Here is a 21,158-nt window from a genome sequence, read left to right on the forward strand (position 1 = left end):
TTCATCACCCCCTTAGTTAGGGAAAAATTAAAAAAATGTATTTATTTCCATTTTCCCATTAGGGCTAGGGTTAGAGTTAGGGCTAGGGTTAGGGCTAGGGTTAGGGCTAGGGTTAGGGCTAGGGTTAGGGTTAGGGCTAGGGTTAGGGTTAGGGCTAGGGTTAGGGCTAGGGTTAGGGCTAGGGTTAGGGCTAGGGTTAGGATTAGGGTTAGGGCTAGGGTTAGGGCTAGGGCTACAGTTTGGGTTGGGGCTAAAGTTACAGTTAGGGTTTAGATTACATTTACGGTTGGGAATAGGGTTGGGATTAGGGTTAGGGGTGTGTCAGGGTTAGAGGTGTGGTTAGGGTTACTGTTGGGATTAGGGTTAGGGATGTGTTTGGATTAGGGTTTCAGTTATAATTGGGGGGTTTCCACTGTTTAGGCACATCAGGGGCTCTCCAAACGCGACATGGCGTCCGATCTCAATTCCAGCCAATTCTGCGTTGAAAAAGTAAAACAGTGCTTCTTCCCTTCCGAGCTCTCCCGTGTGCCCAAACAGGGGTTTACCCCAACATATGGGGTATCAGCGTACTCAGGACAAATAGGACAACAACTTTTGGGGTCCAATTTCTCCTGCTACCCTTGGGAAAATACAAAACTCGGGGCTAAAACATATTTTTTGTGGGAAAAAAAAAGATTTTTTATTTTCACGGCTCTGCGTTATAAACTGTAGTGAAACACTTGGGGGTTCAAAGTTCTCACAACACATCTAGACTAGTTCCCTGGGGGGTCTAGTTTCCAATATGGGGTCACTTGTGGGGGGTTTCTACTGTTTAGGTACATTAGGGGTTCTGCAAACGCAATGTGACGTCTGCAGACCATTCCATCTAAGTCTGCATTCCAAATGGCGCTCCTTCCCTTCCGAGCTCTGCCATGCGCTCAAACGTTGGTTTCCCCCAACATACGGGGTATCAGCGTACTCAGGACAAATTGGACAACAACTTTTGGGGTCGAATTTCTCCTCTTACCCTCGGGAAAATACAAAACTGGGGGCTAAAAAATAATTTTGGGGGGAAAGATTTTTTTTTTTAATTTTCACGGCTCTGCGTTACAAACTGTAGTGAAACACTTGGGGGTTCAAAGCTATCACAACACATCTAGATGAGTTCCTTAGGGGGTCTAGTTTCCAAAATTGTGTCACTTGTGGGAGGTTTCTACTGTTTAGGTACATTAGGGGCTCTGCAAACGCAATGTGACACCTGCAGACCATTCCATCTAAGTCTGCATTCAAATGGCACTCCTTCCCTTCTGAGCCCTCCCATGTGCCCAAACAGTGGTTCCCCCCACATATGGTGTATCATCGCACTCAGGACAAATTGGGCAACAAATTTTGGGGTCCAATTTCTCCTGTTACCCTCAGGAAAATACAAAACTGGGGGCTAAACAAATAATTTTTGTGGGAAAAAAATTTTGTTTTATTTTTACGGCTCTGCATTATAAACTTCTGTGAAGCACTTGGTGGGTCAAAGTGCTCACCACACCTCTAGATAAGTTCCTTAGGGGGTCTTCTTTCCAAAATGGTGTCACTTGTGGGGGGTTTCAATGTTTAGGCACATCAGTGGCTCTTCAAACGCAACATGACGTCCCATCTCAATTCCTGTCAATTTTGCATTGAAAAGTCAAACGGCGCTCCTTCCCTTCCGAGCTCTCCCATCCGCCCAAACAGTGGTTTACCCCCACATATGGGCTATCAGCGTACTCAGGACAAATTGTACAACAACTTTTGGGGTCCAATTTCTTCTCTTACCCTTGGGAAAATAAAAAATTGTGGGCGAAAAGATAATTTTTGTGAAAAAATATGATTTTTTATTTTTACGGGTCTACATTATAAACTTCTGTGAAGCACTTGTTGGGTCAAAGTGCTCACCACACCTCTAGATAAGTTCCTTAGGGGGTCTACTTTCCAAAATGGTGTCACTTGTGGGGGGTTTCAATGTTTAGCCACATCAGGGGCTCTCCAAACGAAACATGGCGTCCCATCTCAATTCCAGTCAATTTTGCATTGAAAAGTCAAATGGCACTCCTTCGCTTCCGAGCTCTGCCATGCGCCCAAACAGTGGTTTACCCCCACATGTGGGGTATTGGCATACTCAGGACAAATTGTACAACAATGTTTGGGGTCCATTTTCTCCGGTTACCCTTGGTAAAATAAAACAAATTGGAGCTGAATTAAATTTTTTGTGAAAAAAAGTTAAATGTTCATTTTTATTTAAACATTCAAAAAATTCCTGTGAAGCACCAGAAGGGTTAATAAACTTCTTGAATATGGTTTTGAGCACCTTGAGGGGTGTAGTTTTTAGAATGGTGTCACACTTGGGTATTTTCTATCATATAGACCCCTCAAAATGACTTCAAATGAGATGTGGTCCCTAAAATAAAATGGTGTTGTAGAAATGAGAAATTGCTGGTCAACTTTTAACCCTTATAACTCCCTAACAAAAAAAAATTTTGGTTCCAAAATTGTGCTGATGTAAAGTAGACATGTGGGAAATGTTACTTATTAAGTATTTTGTGTGACATATCTCTGTGATTTAATTGCATAAAAATTCAAAGTTGGAAAATTGCGAAATTTTCATAATTTTCGCCAAATTTCCGTTTTTTTCACAAATAAACGCAGGTACTATCAAATAATTTTTACCATTGTCATGAAGTACAATATGTCACGAGAAAACAATGTCAGAATCACCAGGATCCATTGAAGCGTTCCAGAGTTATAACCTCATAAAGGGACAGTGGTCAGAATTGTAAAAATTGGCCCGGTCATTAACGTGCAAACCACCCTTGGGGGTAAAGGGGTTAATCATAAAATGAAGCCCTGTAGCCAGTCCAAACAACGTGTAATATCCTAACTGTCAGGATTAAGCTCTGCTTTCAGGTTCCAGCAACCATCACATGGCCACTTCACTCATATGTGATTTTCATATTTGCTGTCATGTGACAATGAGGTGTTCTTCCTGCTTCTCTTAGATTTTCACTGAATATTGAGAGAATTAGGGAGAGCAGCTCGTTGGCGCGTGACTAAGTGTACAAATCACGTATGTGCTGAGGGAGGGGGGGGGGGGGCGCCAAACTGAATTCTTGCCCCGGGTGCCAGAAAACCTAGATACACCTCTGGCAGCGGCGGTTACTGCAGGATAGACGCAGTATATTTTGTGCCTGGTGCTGGATGACACTATCTGGCTCTAGACAGCTACAATACTCGTGAGCATACAACAACTCTAGGGATGGGAATGATTTGGAGCTTTCACCAGAACAGGCAAACATCCACAAATACTGATTTATACTAGCGCATTGCCGAGCGGCCATGCGAACCTTTTATATCTGCAGCTCTTCAGGACCTTCCTGGTGGACCAATAGGAGCTGCTACAGGACGTGAGCGTGTGACCTCTGACCTCCAATGAGAGATCTTCCCTTGGGCATGCTCAGAAGGAGAAAAGCAGGACTTAGTCCCAGGGACGCCTGCTCACCGCTGAACAGTATTGGTTATAATGGCTGAGCCTGGAAGGGCATCAGTAACCAAATGTGCAACATCTGTCCGAGCCAGGCACTGGGACCGACGTCTCCACTGAGCAGGCTCCACTGCAGCTGGAGGAGAATGGGAGACCGCAGCGGACATGGTTCAAGATTCCCCCTGTGCAGCGGCGGGAACTCTACACCTAAAACTCCCTTTCTTGGCACGAGCCTCTCATTCAAGTGAACCGATGTCAGCTGAAGTCGCCTCCAAGGGAATTCTTCAGCTTAGAGAAGCATAGGAATTCCCCTGGAGGCAACTTCAGCTGAAGGTGGCTCATTTGAATGAGAGTCTAATATCAAGAAAGGGAGTTTTTCTCCCTCTTGGTATATGCCTTGTTAATCGTTTTTTACAGCGTACACTCTCTGCAATGCATACATATCCACATTCAGGGGCGGACACTGAAAGCTTGGGCCCATGTGCAAAAAATGTGTTTGGGCCCCCCCTCCTTTTATGGTGACCAAGAAATATATATATATATATATATATATATATATATATATATATGTCTCCTCTCATTATATATATTGCTGCCCCTTATTACATAGTTCCCTCTCGTTATATACAGCACCGTCCCTTACATATCGGATTCTCGTTACTTTTGTTATTTATAGCTCCCAGTTATTTATTACATGTTGTCCTCTCTTGTTACATATTAACCGAAATGACAGCTGATGGAGCATGGGAAAGCTTCTTTTGTGATGGATGAGGCTGACGGACTGGTCTTCTGGTCAGATGCTGCTCCATCAGCTGTCATTTTACCCTCTACATGAGAAGATTCTATGTAATAAAGAGAGGGCTCTGTGAATAACAGAAATAATGAGAATACTCAATGTAAGGGATGGTGCTGTAGATGACAAGAGATGGTAATCTAATATATAAAGCTGAATGTGTGTGTGTATGTCCGGGATTGGCATCTGCACCGTCGCAGCTACAGCCACAAAATTTTGCACAGTCACACATCTGGACCCCGAGAGCATCATAGGCTATGTTGTGAGGTGAAATTTTTACCCCGCGCTTTCCAATTCACCAAACAATTTTGCCCCTATCTACATAATGGGGAAAAAGTGAAAGGAAAAGTGTTGGAGGCAAATTGACAGCTGCCAGATGTGAACAAGGGGGACTTAAAGAGTGAGAGCGATGGCACCAAAGAGTATATACTGTACAGATGCTAACGTGGGGCCCCGACATGGGATACTCATCACACACGGGGATATGAACACGCACACAAAATGCGCCACACAATACCACGTGCTTGAACACATATCACCCTCAGCACACATTTCACCACACATACACCAACCTCGCCACATAAAAGTCGAAACACAAAAGTCGCCGCTCAAAACTCGCCACATGCAAAACTAGGCTCACGCAAAACTCGCCACACGTGCAAAACTCACCTCATGGAAAACTCGCCACACGCAAAACTTGCACACGCGGAAAAATTGCTACATGCACAAAAGTTGCAACACATGCAAAAGTTGCCTCACTCAAAACTTGCACATACTCAAAACGCACCACACATAAAACTCGCCACGCGCAAAACTCGCCATGCGCAAAACTTGCTGCACACAACTTGCTACACTAACCTGTCACATGCAACTCGACACACAAAAAGTTGCTACACGCATGTCGCCACACAAAACTCATCTCACAAAAGTCGCTACATGCATGTCGCCACATGCAACTCAACACACACAACTTGACACATGAAACTCGCCCTAAAACACACACAAGTCTGGTATTCTCCTTCAAAAATAAAAATCTGATTAATAAGCAGACAAACTACAACAAATGTACCATATAGGAAATACGGCAGCTGTCAGTCACATGACCTGTCTATTATGTGCATGTGTGAGCTAATATATACTGCCAGGGGGGGAGGGCTTCCTGTTGGCTGGGGGTTTATCAGGCTGCCAATTTAGTACTATATACAGGAGAGATGACACACAGGTATATACTATTTTCCCGGAGGAGATGACACACAGGTATATACTATATACAGGAGGAGATGACACACGGGTATATACTATATACAGGAGCAGATGACACACAGGTATATACTAGATACAGGAGCAGATGACACACAGGTATATACTATATACAGGAGGAGATGACTTACAGGTATATACTATATACAGGAGCAGATGACACACAGGTATACACTATATACAGGAGGAGATGACACACGTATATACTATATACAGGAGGAGATGACACACAGGTATATACTATTTACAGGAGGAGATGACACACATATATACTATATACAGGGGAGATGACACACAGGTATATACTATATACAGGAGGAGATGACATACAGGTATATACTATATACAGGAGGAGATGACATCCTGGTATATACTATATACAGGGGAGATGACATACAGGTACATACTAAATACAGGGGCGATGACACACAGGTGTATGTTGTGAATTCAGCTTTTGGGCTCCCTCCGGTGGTTGTAGGTGGTAATGCAGTTGTCTCTGGGCTGCAGTCCTGGACAGGTGTATCTGCTGATTGCAGTTCTGACTGGGGTATTTAGGTTTGCAGGACTCATTAGTCCTTGCCAGTTGTCAATGTTTCTTGGGAAGTGTTGGATCTCTGTCTGGCTTCTCCTGCTTAGCTGCCAATTCAGCAAAGATAAGTGTCTGTTTCTTTTTCTATGGCACACAAGCTGTGTGCTTGTTTTTTGATTGTATTCCTGCTCTTAGTTTAGTAGTCTCTGGAGTTGCAGATATACGTTCCACGTCTTTAGTTAGATGGAGGAATTTTTTGTATAATCTGCTGTGGATATTTTTGGAAGGGTTTTAATACTGACTGCACAGAACTCTGTCCTATCCTTTCCTATTTTAGCTAGAGTGGCCTCTTGTGCTAAATCCTGTTTTCTGACTGTGTGTGTCTTTCGTCTCCTACTCACAGCCAATATTTGTGGGGGGTTGCCTATCCTTTGGGGTTCTGCTCTGAGGCAAGATAGTATTCCTATTTCCATCTTTAGGGGTATTTAGTCTTCTGGCTGTGACGAGGTGTCTAGGGCTTGTTAGGTACACCCCACGGCTACTTCTAGTTGCGGTGTTAAGATCAGGATTTGCGGTCAGTATAGTTACCACCTACTCCAGTGAAAGTTTTCATGCTGCTCCAAGGTCACCGGATCATAACAGGTATATACTATATACAGTGGAGATGACACACAGGTATATACTATATACAGGTGGAGATGACATAAAAGGTATATATATACTGGAGGAGATGACACACAGGTATATACTTTATACAGGAGCAGATGATACACAGGTATATACTATATACAGGAGAAGATGACTTACAGGTACATACTATATACAGGAGGAGATGACACGTATATTCTATATACAGGTATTTATATAAAAGAGGAGATGACACATAGGTATAGAGGAGGAAAGGACATACAGCAGGTATATACTATATACAGGTGATATGACATACAGGTATATACTATATACAGGAGATGACATACAGGTATATACTATATATAGGAGGAGATGACATACAGGTATATAGTATATACAGATGAGATGACATACAGGTATATAATATATACAGGAGGAGATAACACATGGGTATATACAATATACAGGAGGAGATGACATACAGCAGGTATATACTATTTACAGGGGAGATGGCATACAGGTATTTACTATATACAAGAGAAGACATACAGGTGTATATTATATATAAGGGAGATGACAAACATGTATATACTGAGGTGAAAATGAGGGGTGTGAGGTGAAAATGAAAAGGTGTGAGTGCAAAATGAGAGGAGTGAGGGAAAATAGTGGAGTGATCGGAAAATGACAGATGTGAGGTCGAAATGACAAGTGTTAGGGGGGAATGAGAGGAGTGAGGGGGAAAATGAGAGGTGTAAGGGAGAAAATGAGAGATGTAACTAACCACAGATATTTACTATGCCCAGGCAACGCCGGGCTCTTCAGCTAGTCTACTATATAAAGCTGAATGTGTGTGTGTGTGTGTGTGTGTATGTCCAGGACTGGCATCTGCACCGTCGCAGCTACAGCCACAAAATTTTGCACAGTCACACGTCTGGACCCCGAGAGCGTCATAGGCTATATTGTGAGGCGAAATTTTAACCCCGCGCGTTCCAATTCACCAAACAATTTTGCCCCTATCTACATAATGGGGAAAAAAGTGAAAGGAAAAGTGTTGGAGGCGTCGCAGCTACAGAAACAAAATTTTGCACAGTCACACGTCTGGACCCTGAGAGCGTCATAGGCTTCGTTGTGAGGTGAAATTTTAACCCCGCGCGTTCCAATTCACCAAACAATTTTGCCCCTATCTACATAATGGGGAAAAAAGTGAAAGGAAAAGTGTTGGAAGCGTCGCAGCTACAGCAACAAAATGTTGCACAGTCACACGTCTGGACCCCGAGAGTGTCATAGGCTATGTTGTGAGGTGAAATATTAACCCCGCGCTTTCCAATTCACCAAACAATTTTGCCCCTATCTACATAATGGGGAAAAAAGTGAAAGGAAAAGTGTTGGAGGCGTCGCAGCTACAGAAACAAAATTTTGCACAGTCACACGTCGGGACCCTGAGAGCGTCATAGGCTTCGTTGTGAGGTGAAATTTTAACCCCGCGCGTTCCAATTCACCAAACAATTTTGCCCCTATCTACATAATGGGGAAAAAGTGAAAGGACAGATGTTGGAGGTGTGGCAGCTACAGCAACAAAATTTTGCACAGTCACACGTCTGGACCCCGAGAGCGTCATAGGCTATGTTGTGAGGTGAAATTTTAACCCCGCGCTTTCCAATTCACTAAACAATTTTGCCCCTATCTACATAATGGGAAAAAATGAAAGGAAAAGTGTAGGAGGCAAATTGACAGCTGCCAGATGTGAACAAGGGGGACTTAAAGAATGAGAGCGATGGCGCCAAAGAGTATATACCGTACAGTTGCTAAGGTGGGGCCTCGACATGGGATACTCACCACACACGGGGATATGAACACACACAAAATGCGCCACACACTACCACGTGCTTGGACACATATTACCCTCAGCACACATTTCACCACAAATACACCAACCTTGTCACATAAAAGTCAAAACACAAAAGTCGCCACTCAAAACTCGCCACGCGCAGAACTTGCCACATGCAAAAACTAGGCTCTTGCAAAACTCGCCACAAGTGCAAAATTCTCCTCATGAAAAACTCACCACACGCAAAACTTGCACACGCGGAAAAATTGCCACATGCACAAAAGTTGCAACACATGCAAAAGTTGCCTCACACAAAACTTGCACATACTCAAAAGGCACCACACATAATACTCGCAACGCGCAAAACTCGCCATGCGCAAAACTTGCTGCACACAACTTGCTACACTAACCTGTCACATGCAACTCGACACACAAAAAGTTGCTACACAAAACTCATCTCACAAAAGTCGCTACATGCATGTCGCCACACGCAACTCAACACACACAACTTGACAAATGAAACTCGCCCTAAAACACACACAAGTCTGGTATTATCCTTCAAAAATAAAAATCTGATTAATAAGCAGACAAACTACAACAATTGCACCATATAGGAAATACGGCAGCTGTCAGTCACATGACCTGTCTATTATGTGTATGTGTGAGCTAATATATACTGCCAGGGGGAGGGCTTCCTGTTGGCTGGGGATTTATCAGGCTGCCAATTTAGCTTACAAATACTGAGGTAAAAATACTGAGCAAATAACGTGTGAACGAGGTCTAATACAGGAGATGACACACAGGTATATACTATATACAGGGGAGATGACACACAGATATATACTATATACAGGAGAGATGACACACAGGTATATACTATATAGAGGAGGAGATGACATATTGGTACATATACAGTGGGGCAAAAAAGTATTTAGTCAGTCAGCAATAGTGCAAGTTCCACCACTTAAAAAGATGAGAGGCGTCTGTAATTTACATCATAGGTAGACCTCAACTATGGGAGACAAACTGAGAAAAAAAATCCATAAAATCACATTGTCTGTTTTTTTAACATTTTATTTGCATATTATGGTGGGAAATAAGTATTTGGTCAGAAACAAACAATCAAGATTTCTGGCTCTCACAGACCTGTAACTTCTTCTTTAAGATTCTCCTCTTTCCTCCACTCATTACCTGTAGTAATGGCACCTGTTTAAACTTGTTATCAGTATAAAAAGACACCTGTGCACACCCTCAAACAGTCTGACTCCAAACTCCACTATGGTGAAGACCAAAGAGCTGTCAAAGGACACCAGAAACAAAATTGTAGCCCTGCACCAGGCTGGGAAGACTGAATCTGCAATAGCCAACCAGCTTGGAGTGAAGAATCAACAGTGGGAGCAATAATTAGAAAATGGAAGACATACAAGACCACTGATAATCTCCCTCGATCTGGGGCTCCACGCAAAATCCCACCCCGTGGGGTCAGAATGATCACAAGAACGGTGAGCAAAAATCCCAGAACCACGCGGGGGGACCTAGTGAATGAACTGCAGAGAGCTGGGACCAATGTAACAAGGCCTACCATAAGTAACACACTACGCCACCATCGACTCAGATCCTGCAGTGCCAGACGTGTCCCACTGCTTAAGCCAGTACATGTCCGGGCCCGTCTGAAGTTTGCTAGAGAGCATTTGGATGATCCAGAGGAGTTTTGGGAGAATGTCCTATGGTCTGATGAACCCAAACTGGAACTGTTTGGTAGAAACACAACTTGTCGTGTTTGGAGGAAAAAGAATACTGAGTTGCATCCATCAAACACCATACCTACTGTAAAGCATGGTGGTGGAAACATCATGCTTTGGGGCTGTTTCTCTGCAAAGGGGCCAGGACGACTGATCCGGGTACATGAAAGAATGAATGGGGCCATGTATCGTGAGATTTTGAGTGCAAACCTGCTTCCATCAGCAAGGGCATTGAAGATGAAACGTGGCTGGGTCTTTCAACGTGACAATGATCCAAAGCACACCGCCAGGGCAACGAAGGAGTGGCTTCGTAAGAAGCATTTCAAGGTCCTGGAGTGGCTTAGCCAGTCTCCAGATCTCAACCCTATAGAAAACCTTTGGAGGGAGTTGAAAGTCCGTGTTGCCAAGCGAAAAGCCAAAAAAATCACTGCTCTAGAGGAGATCTGCATGGAGGAATGGGCCAACATACCAACAACATTGTGTGGCAACCTTGTGAAGACTTACAGAAAACGTTTGACCTCTGTCATTGCCAACAAAGGATATATTACAAAGTATTGAGATGAAATTTTGTTTCTGACCAAATACTTATTTTCCACCATAATATGCAAATAAAATGTTAAAAAAACAGACAATGTGATTTTCTGGATTTTTTTTTTCAGTTTGTCTCGCATAGTTGAGGTCTACCTATGATGTAAATTACAGACGACTCTCATCTTTTTAAGTGGTGGAACTTGCACTATTGCTGACTGACTAAATACTTTTTTGCCCCACTGTATATACAGGAGGAGATGACATACAGGTATATACTATATACAGGAGGAGATGACATACAGGTACATGCTATATATAGAAGATGACATGCAGGTATATACTATATGCAGGAGGAGATGACACTCAGATATATACTATATACAGGGGAGATGCCACACAGGTATATACTATATACAGGAGGAGATGACATACAGGTATATGCTATATATAGAAGATGACATGCAGGTATATACTATATGCAGGAGGAGATGACACTCAGATATATATTATATACAGGGGAGATGACACACAGGTATATACTATATACAGGAGGAGATGACATACAGGTATATACTATATATAGAAGGAGATGACATTCAGGTATATACTATATATAGGGGAGATGACACACAGCAGGTATATACTATATACAGGGGAGATGACATACAGGTATATACTATATACAGGAGATGACATACAGATGTATACTATATATAAGGGAGATGACAAACATGTATATACTGAGGTGATGAGGTGAAAATGAGAGGTGTGAGGTGAAAATGAAAAGGTGTGAGTGCAAAATGAGAGGAGTGAGGAAAAATAGTGGAGTGATCAGAAAATGACAGATGTGAGGTTGAAATGACAAGTGTTAGGGGGGAATGAGAGGAGTGAGGGAGAAAATGAGGTGTGAGGGAGAAAATGAGAGATGTGAGGAGGAAAATGAAAGATGTGATTGGGAAAATGAGAGGCGTGATGGGAAAATAAGAGAAGTGAGGTGCTATAACTAACCACAGATATTTACTATGCCCAGGCAACGCCGGGCTCTTCAGCTAGTCTAATATATAAAGCTGAATGTGTGTTATGTGTTTATGTGTGTATGTCCGGGATTGGCATCTGCACCGTCACAGCTACAGCCACAACATTTTGCACAGTCACACATCTGGACCCAGAGAGCGTCATAGGCTATGTTGTGAGGCGAAAATTTAACCCCACGCGTTCCAATTCACCAAACAATTTTGCCCCTATCTATATAATGGGGAAAAAGTGAAAGGAAAAGTGTTGGAGGCAAATTGACAGCTGCCAGATGTGAACAAGGGGGACTTAAAGAGTGAGAGCGATGGCGCCAAAGAGTATATACCGTACAGTTGCTAAGGTGGGGCACCAACATGGGATAGTCACCACACACGGGGATATGAACACACACACAAAATGCGCCACACACTACAACGTGCTTGAACACATATACCACCCTCAGCACACATTTCACCACACATACACCAACCTCGCCACATAAAAGTCGAAACACAAAAGTCGCCGCTCAAAACTCGCCACGCGCAAAACTCGCTACATGCAAAACTAGGCTCACGCAAAACTCGCCACACGTGCAAAACTCACCTCATGGAAACCTCGCCACACGCAAAACTTGCACACTTGAAAAAATTGCCACATGCACAAAAGTAGCAACACATGCAAAAGTTGCCTCACACAAAACTTGCACATACTCAAAACGCACCACACATAAAACTCGCCAAGCGCAAAACTCACCATGCGCAAAACTTGCTGCACACAACTTGCTACACTAACCTGTCACATGCAACTTGACACACAAAAAGTTGCTACACGCATGTCGCCACACAAAACACATCTCACAAAAGTCGCTACATGCATGTAGCCACATGCAACTCAACACACACAACTTGACACATGAAACTCGCCCTAAAACACACACAAGTCTGGTATTATCCTTCAAAAATAAAAATCTGATTAATAAGCAGACAAACTACAGGAGCAACAAATGTACCATATAGGAAATACGGCAGCTGTCAGTCACATGACCTGTCTATTGTGTATCTGTGAGCTAATATATACTGCCAGGGGGGAGGGCTTCCTGTTGGCTGGGGATTTATCAGGCTGCCAATTTAGCTTACAAATACTGAGGTAAAAATACTGAGCAAATAACGTTTGAACGAGGTCTAATACAAGAGGAGATGACACACAGATATATACTATATACAGGAGGAGATGACACACAGGTATATACTGTATACAGGGGAGATGACACACACATATATACTATATATATATATATATATATATATCCTCTCAAGACCTCCTTTTCTACTCCCCTCTCATCTCTTCTTCCCACAACCGCATCCAAGACTTCTCCCGTGCTTCCCCCATGCACTAGAACTCTCTACCCCAACACATCAGACTCTCACCTACCATAGAAGCCTTCAAAAAGAACCTGAAGACTCACCTCTTCCGACAAGCCTACAGCCTGCAGTGATCCTGAACTTACTGAACCGCCGCACAACCTGCCATACCCTCTCCTAGTGTTTCATCACCCATTCCCTGCAGACTGTGAGCCCTCGCGGGCAGGGTCCTCCCTCCTTATGTACCCGTGTGCCTTGTTATTTGCTCATGTTTAATGTATTTGTCTATATTTGCCTGTATTCACATGTAAAGCGCTATGGAATAAATGACGCTATAAAAATGTATAATAATAATATACAGGGGAGCTGACACACAGGTATATACTATATACAGGAGGAGATGACATACAGAAATATACTATATACAGGAGGAGATGACACATACATATATACTATATACAGGGGAGATGACACAGGTATATACTATATACAGGAGGAGATGACACACTGGTATATACTATATACAGGGGAGATGACATACAGGTACATACTATATACAGGGAAGATGACACACAGGTATATACTATATACAGGGGAGATGACACACAGGTTTATACTATACACAGGAGGAGATGACACAGGTACATACTATATACATGAGGAGATTACATACAGGTACATACTATACACAGGGGAGATGACACACAGATATATACTATATACAGGAGGAGATGACATACAGGTACATACTGTATACAGGAGGAGATGACACACAGGTATATACTATTACAGGAGGAGATGACATACAGGTACATACTATATACAGGAGGAGATGACACACAGGTATATACTATATACAGGAGCAGATGACACAGGTATATACTATATACAGGAGGAGATGACTTACAGGTATATACTATATACAGGAGGAGATGACACACGTATATACTATATACAGGAGGAGATGACTTACAAGTAAATACTATATACTGGAGATGACTTACAGGTTAATACTATCTCTAAGTGAGATGACATACAGGTGTATACTATCTATAAGGGAGATGACAAACGTATATACTGAGGGGAAAATGAGAGGTATGAGGTGAAAATGAGGGGTGTGAGGTGAAAATGAAAAGGTGTGAGTGCAAAATGAGAGGAGTGAGGGAAAATAGTGGAGTGATCGGAAAATGACAGATGTGAGGTCGAAGTGACAAGTGTTAGGGGGGAATGAGAGGAGTGAGGGGGAAAATGAGAGGTGTAAGGGAGAAAATGAGAGATGTGAGGGGGAAAATGAGGGGTGTGATGGGAAAATAAGAGAAGTGAGGTGCTATAACCATAGATATTTACTATGCCCAGGCAACGCCACGCTCTTCAGCTAGTATGTAATAAAAGAGGTCACTCCACATAACAGGATGCTATATAATGATGGACGGTGCTCCACATAACAGCATCCTTTTGTACTGGCTGCTCAGGGCCTTTTCCCAGCAGTCAGTTGCAGTGAGGAGGCAGGAGACGCGATTGACTGAGATCGACCATACTTGCTAGGCCTGTCATCCTGCCTGTTCCTGAACGAGGAGGAGAGGAAGGGGCCCCTTCCAACATATTCTGCAGAGTGCACGCCCATCTCTGACTGCAAAAGACTCAGGTACGGGCCCCCTTCTTCTGCTCTTAGTGTAGATGCTGCCACTGGCCCTATCAGAGAACAAGACAGTTCAGCAGCTAATCGAGCTCCCTCTCCTTCGGGGCCCCTGTGCATCTGCATCGGCTGTATATCCGCCCCTGTCTACTACTGCTGCATAAACTGTACATGTACACTCAGCTATGCTTTATTTACACATTCACAGCTTTGCTACATACACTCACAGCTGGGAACTTTTCAGAATATTTTCCCACGCTCGAGTTCATATGAGGACATCCAGCATAGGGCGCATCACTACAACTCGAGGTAACTACAGGTCATTCCCCTGCATTCCATTGATTCCCTGGGTTTTTACAGCCAGGAGCACAGCTGCATTAGCAGAGCTCCTGGGTGTAAAATGATTTAACCCCTTCAGATGGATTTACAGCGTGGGACATGACTGAACAACGGAAGGTATGGCATATTGTTGTTTGTTTTGTTTAACTTTGTTTCAGGTGACAAGGGACTTCAGGTAGATTAAGAGTATAATAAAATATTAAAGCAACCTGTGTCTTTATTTCATTAAAATACTTTGTAATAATGTGTGTGTTTTATTAACCATTTTGTACTATTGGATTAATAATGGATAGGTGTCATAATTGACGCCTCTCAATTATTAATCTGGCTTAATGTCACCTTACAATAGCAAGGTAACATTAACCCTTCATTACCCCAATTGAATTACCGGCTTTTCTCCTATCTAGCACTGTATGAAACATTTATATATATAGTGTGTTTTACTATACACCGCACTGAATTGCCGGCTTTTCTCTAGAACACCGCTGCGTATTTCTCGCAAGTCACACTGTTGGTCCGTGTGTAATCCGTATTTTTCTCGCCCCCATAGACTTTCATTGGCGATTTTTTTTTTTGCGCAATAAGCTGACAAATGCAGCATGCTGCGATTTTCTACGGCCGTAGAAGGCCGTATAATACGGATCAGTAAAATACGGCAGATAGGAGCTGGGCCATAGAGAATCATTGTACCGTGTGCAATCCGTATTTTCTGCACCTCTCATACGTCCATAAAACTCGCTAGTGTGACGCCGGCCTTACAATGTATTCGTTCTGACTTACATTGTAAAACGACTTCCAGCTCACATATTATTATTAGGGTATGTGCACACGTTGCAGATTTCCTGCAGATCTGCAGCTTTTCTTTCTGCACAGAAACGCTGCAGATCTGCAAGTGATTTACAGTACAATGTAAATCAATGGCCCAAAAAAATGCTGTGCTAATGGTGTGGAAAAATCTGCACGGAAAACGCAGCAGGTTCAAAAAAGGACCATGTCAATTCTTTTTGCAGATCTGCTGTGTTTCTGTACCCATTCCATAATAGATATCTGCAGGGGTAAAAAAAGGAAGAAATCTGCACAAAAATCTGCATCGTGTGCACATACCAAAAAAAAGGGCAGATTCTGACCTGCGTTTTCTGCAAAGAAATGCAGAATATGCACAGGAAATTCCACAGTCAAATCTGCAACGTGTGCACATAGCCTAAATCTCAATGTGATCCGGTATGTCAGAACAGAAGTCCCGTAAGTAAGGACTGCAGGTTAGGCTGGGTTCACATTGCGTTAGTGGGTGTCCGCTAACGGAATCCGTTACATGGCGCAATTAACTCTACGTAACGGATCCATTAGCGCACCCATTGACCGCAATGTGCTAACGCATCGCTAACGCATCGCTAACGTATGCCATTTTTGGCATGCGTCAGTGATGTGCCGTTATTTTTGGACGGACCTCGAACGCTGCTTGCAGCGTTCAGGGTCTGTTCTTCGCTAGCGCAGATCGGGCATCTGCGCTAGCAGGATCGCCAAATGCAATCTCTTTTTGGACATTGCGTTAGCGCATTCCGTTAGCCTATGCGCTAAACGAATTGCACTAACGCAATGTGAACCTAGCCTGAGCCGCAAACCTGGGAAGACTGTGGTTTGTGAATATATTACCACACTTACACGACACTACACACACATTTGCACAGGTTTAGCTAATAAAAAAATACTGGCAGTGCTTTTTGAATTTGCGTAAACCTCCTGTTTTTAAGCTAACAATGTGCTTCTTGTTTTAAACATCTATGAGTTCAGAACTTTCAATACAGTACTGATACAGAGATCTTTCTTTTTTTTCTTGTTCGGTGTGTGGTTTCCCTCTCATTTTGCAGAGTCCTCTCTCTACATTGCCTGTTTGATTCATTCGTTGTTTGTGCATACAGCCACGTTTGCTCTTTACTATATCTGCACTCTACTGTGCAACCTATGTGATAAGCCTCCTTGTAGGTGTAAATGCATTTTTGTCTCTCCACGCCTTTAAGCGATGTTCACATGTTGCATTTTTGCAGCGTTGTTTTGCTGCGATTTTCATGCAAATTAAAGTAGAAAGCAATGAGAGAGTGCAAAAATGCTTCCGAAAATGAAACTTTGCATTTTTGCTGCCTTTTTGGTAAATAAAACTAGCTTTATTGAACATATACTATATAAAAATGACACATAAAATCCATACCAAAATATGCATAAAAAGCAGCAAAAATGCAGAAAAAAACGGAGCAAAAATGCAACATGCGAACATTGCCTTATGTGCTCTATACAGCCATCTTCACCTTCATTTCGGTATCTCTAATATTAGGAGAAGGTAGGATGAAAAAAGACAGGAGGTGTCATGTTAGACATATGCTATGTCAGAAAAAGCATATCCAGCTATGTACAGGAGTTGCATAAACATTTGAAAGAAGACTATTTAGAAATGTCCTTGAAGGTAACCATCCAGGAGGAAATGAGCTCTATTCCTCCTGGTAGCCTTCTGGTTTCAGTCACAGGGGTGGAGGGGAGGCGCTGGCGCGTGTTCACTCACTGGTCAGTTTAAAGAGAGTGGCAGCTTTAGCAGCATCAACTGCATTGACTGATAGTCGGCCCTAATACTGAGCTGCTGTGAATCAGTGCCGAAGTGGGGGGGCACAGTTACAGCCCCCAAGCTTTGTAGCCTTGGCGGGGACTGAACCCGCACTGACCGTTACTGAAACCGAAACACTGACGGGAGGAATAAAGTTAATTTAAGACCTTTTTTACAGTTTTTTGCAATTCTTCCACTATGTTCTTATGTTTCAATTAAAGGCAAATTTATTTAAACTCTTAAAACAATTTCTTTATTCTTCCAAAGTTAAAACATGACAGACGGCAGCTGTGACAAGGATCCATACTAGGATCGAAACACGTCGCTTGGCCGCCAGTTCCTGGAGTGCCTATCCACATGTAAAGAGGACACTGCCGTCTGTCATGTTTTAACTTTTGGAAGAATAAAGAAATTGTTTTAGGAGCTGGAATGCCTACCTTCGTATTATGCTAGTCTACGTCTGACCCTGACGGAGTTCCGTGCACCTGGGGCAGTCAGTGAGCTGGCTAGGGCCCAAATTCAAGCCCAAATTCTTTTTCTTATAAATTTGTTTAAAACCAGCATAAAATGTTGGACTGCTAAATATAAATAGAAGTAATATGGAAATATTGCTGACTGACATTTTGTTAATTTTATTTAAACAGATGGATGCCTATCTAATCCTTGTTTTCCTGGGGCAGAGTGTAGTAGCTATCCTGATGGATCTTGGTCATGTGGAACTTGCCCTGTTGGATATCTTGGTAACGGAACATTTTGTGAGGATCTTGATGAGGTATAACAAAACACACTTGTTTTGAATGTAAGTGATAATTTTTTTTATTTGAGTTTTTAAAGAAATGTATTTTTATCTCCAGTGTGCATTGGTTTCTGATGCCTGCTTCAGATTAGGCGGTGTCCATCGCTGCATGAACACAGATCCTGGTTTCCATTGCCTACCATGCCCGCCACGCTATAAGGGGAGTCAACCATTTGGTGTTGGATTAGAGGTTGCTAAAAAAGACAAGCAAGTAAGTTTTTTTAGAATGCTATTTATTTTGGGACTAGAGGTCCAAGGTTAGTCTAATTACAAGATGTGAGCTCAAAATGTGTTATGTATTCTGATACTTGTGCATTGTAAAACAAAATTTTGTCTCCAACTTTTATTTTTCTGCTAACCATTTAATACAACAAAAGGGGGTGCAGCAAAGCTTTCATTTGAAGGTCAGATTGTCTTGTTTTTGATAGTAGACTCACAGTAATTAATCTCTACACCGTGTTTTGAAAATCATTCGAAGAATGCTAATGAGTACCTGTCAAAACAATTTCAAGTTCTACCTATTACTATGGAGAGTGACAGGTCTACAATGGAATGTGTAATGCTTGTTGGAGGAGGAAGCAGGAATGTGAACAGTTTAAGAAGCCTAATTTAGTTAGCATTTTTTATAACTACGATTTAGCCAGTTGAAAAATTGTATTGCTGCATTGTCTGAAAAAAAATCCTCATTATATATATTTTTACTGGAACAATAATACAAATTAATACTAATATATCTCTGCAGGAATGTGAACCAATAAACCCATGTAATGACCAAACTCACAATTGCCATAAGAATGCTGAATGTATTTACATTGGCCACTTTAGCGAACCTTCTTTCAAATGCGAATGTCAAACTGGATATGCAGGTGATGGCATAATATGTGGGGAAGATACTGACTTGGATGGATGGCCTAATACTAATCTTATTTGTGCTGCCAATGCTACTTATCATTGTACCAAGGTAAGAACAATCTACTATATAATTGTCTAAGGGTCACTTCCGTCTTTCTGTCTGTCCTTCTTTCTGTCACGGATATTCATTGCGACGGCCACAGTCCGATTAGTCCCTCCCTACTCCCCTGCAGTCAGTGCCCGGCGCCCGCTCTATACTCCCCGCAGTCACCGCTCACACAGGGTTAATGCCAGCGGTAACGGACCTCGCTATGCCGCGGGTAACGCACTCTGTTACCGCCGCTATTAACCCTGTGTGACCAAGTTTTTACTATTGATGCTGCCTATGCAGCGTCAATAGCAAAAGGATCTAATGTTAAAAATAATAATAATAAAAAAAAAATCATTATATACTCAACTTCCGCCGCCTTTCCCTCTCTTCGCTCCGGTAACCGCTCCATGCAAGCGGCAGGTTCCGGTGGCAAAGATGGTATGCGACAAGGACCTGCCATGACGTCGCGATCATGTGACCGCGACCTCATCACACTTCCTGCACGCCTGCGTGAGAAGGACCTGCCATGACGTCACGGTCATGTGACCGCGACGTCATCACGGGTCCTGCGCTACCAACCCTGGGACCATAAGCTGCCGAGTGCACCGCACACAGGCGACATGACTACAAGGGCTCCCTCGGAAGGTGAGTATATGTTTATTTTTTATTTTTTAACCTGTGACATACATGGCTGGGCAATATACTTCGTAGCTAGGCAATATACTACGTGGCTGGGCAATATACTACATGGCTCTGTGCTATATACTACGTTGCTGTGCAATATACTACGTTGCTCTGTGCTGTATACTACGTCACTGGGCAATATACTACGTGGCTGGGCAATATACTATACTAAATTTGGTTTAACCTCAGTTGCTCTAACACTTTTAGATCAATCTGAAGTTAGCTTTTTGGTCTTCTTGTCAAAGCCTGTTTTCACCCTCCATGATCAGGACATTTTTTCAATTCTGACCAGTGGGACTTTATGTGGTAATAACTCAGGAATGTTTTAACATATCCAGGAGATTCTGAGAATGTTTTCTGCTGACACATTGTGTTTCAAGACAACAGTAAATTTAGGTTGATATAATTTGTGTTTTCAATGAAAATATCTAAAACTTGGTCAATTTGAAAAATTGGACTTTTCGAACTTTTAATTTTTATGCCTTTTAAATCATTGCTGACGTATGAAGTACTGGTTTATGCCGGCTCCTTCACTTTGATACGGACTCACCAATAGCATAGCTACCAGGGGGGCAGAGGGTGCGGTCGCCCCGGGTCCACTGCTCACGGGGGTCCACCCGGAGCTACACTACCCTTAATTATATGTGCGTGCACAGCCCGCCGATATAGTTAAACTCTGTGGTAGAGCAGAGAGACATGATCTCCCTGCACTTCCACTGGCAGTGGCCAGGGAGAGGCAGAAGAGCCTATGCACCCTGGGATGCTGCGTGCCAGCGCTGTACCTGTGACAGCTGCCTCCAGTACACTGCAGAAACACCCACATTGCAAGCTGTGTGAGTGTGCCTGCTGCAGAGAAGTTAGGACACATAGCTGCTGCTTCTTCAGTCGGGAGAGGAGCAGGACTGGACACAGTGGTGCTGTAAGTAACAGCTCAGACTTCTGCCAGTACCGACTGGAGGTCTCTGCACTCACTGTGCAGGGAAGAGGTGGCAGGA

At 42.9% G+C, this 21,158-nt stretch overlaps 1 protein-coding gene across 3 annotated transcripts in view; it reads left to right on the forward strand.

Annotated features, from left to right (window-relative positions):
* The window catches only part of THBS2 (thrombospondin 2), an 800,800-nt gene that overhangs the window by 389,777 nt on the left and 389,865 nt on the right, over positions 1–21,158 (forward strand). For all 3 annotated transcript variants that reach the window (XM_069769330.1, XM_069769328.1, XM_069769329.1), the window contains exons 11-13: positions 18,385–18,512; positions 18,595–18,747; positions 19,279–19,497. In XM_069769330.1, the coding sequence (XP_069625431.1) occupies positions 18,385–18,512; positions 18,595–18,747; positions 19,279–19,497 (500 nt within the window). The remainder of the gene's footprint in view (positions 1–18,384; positions 18,513–18,594; positions 18,748–19,278; positions 19,498–21,158) is intronic.

This window comes from Ranitomeya imitator, chromosome 5 (assembly GCF_032444005.1).
Source record: "Ranitomeya imitator isolate aRanImi1 chromosome 5, aRanImi1.pri, whole genome shotgun sequence".
In the NCBI taxonomy this organism is placed as follows: domain Eukaryota; kingdom Metazoa; phylum Chordata; class Amphibia; order Anura; family Dendrobatidae; genus Ranitomeya; species Ranitomeya imitator.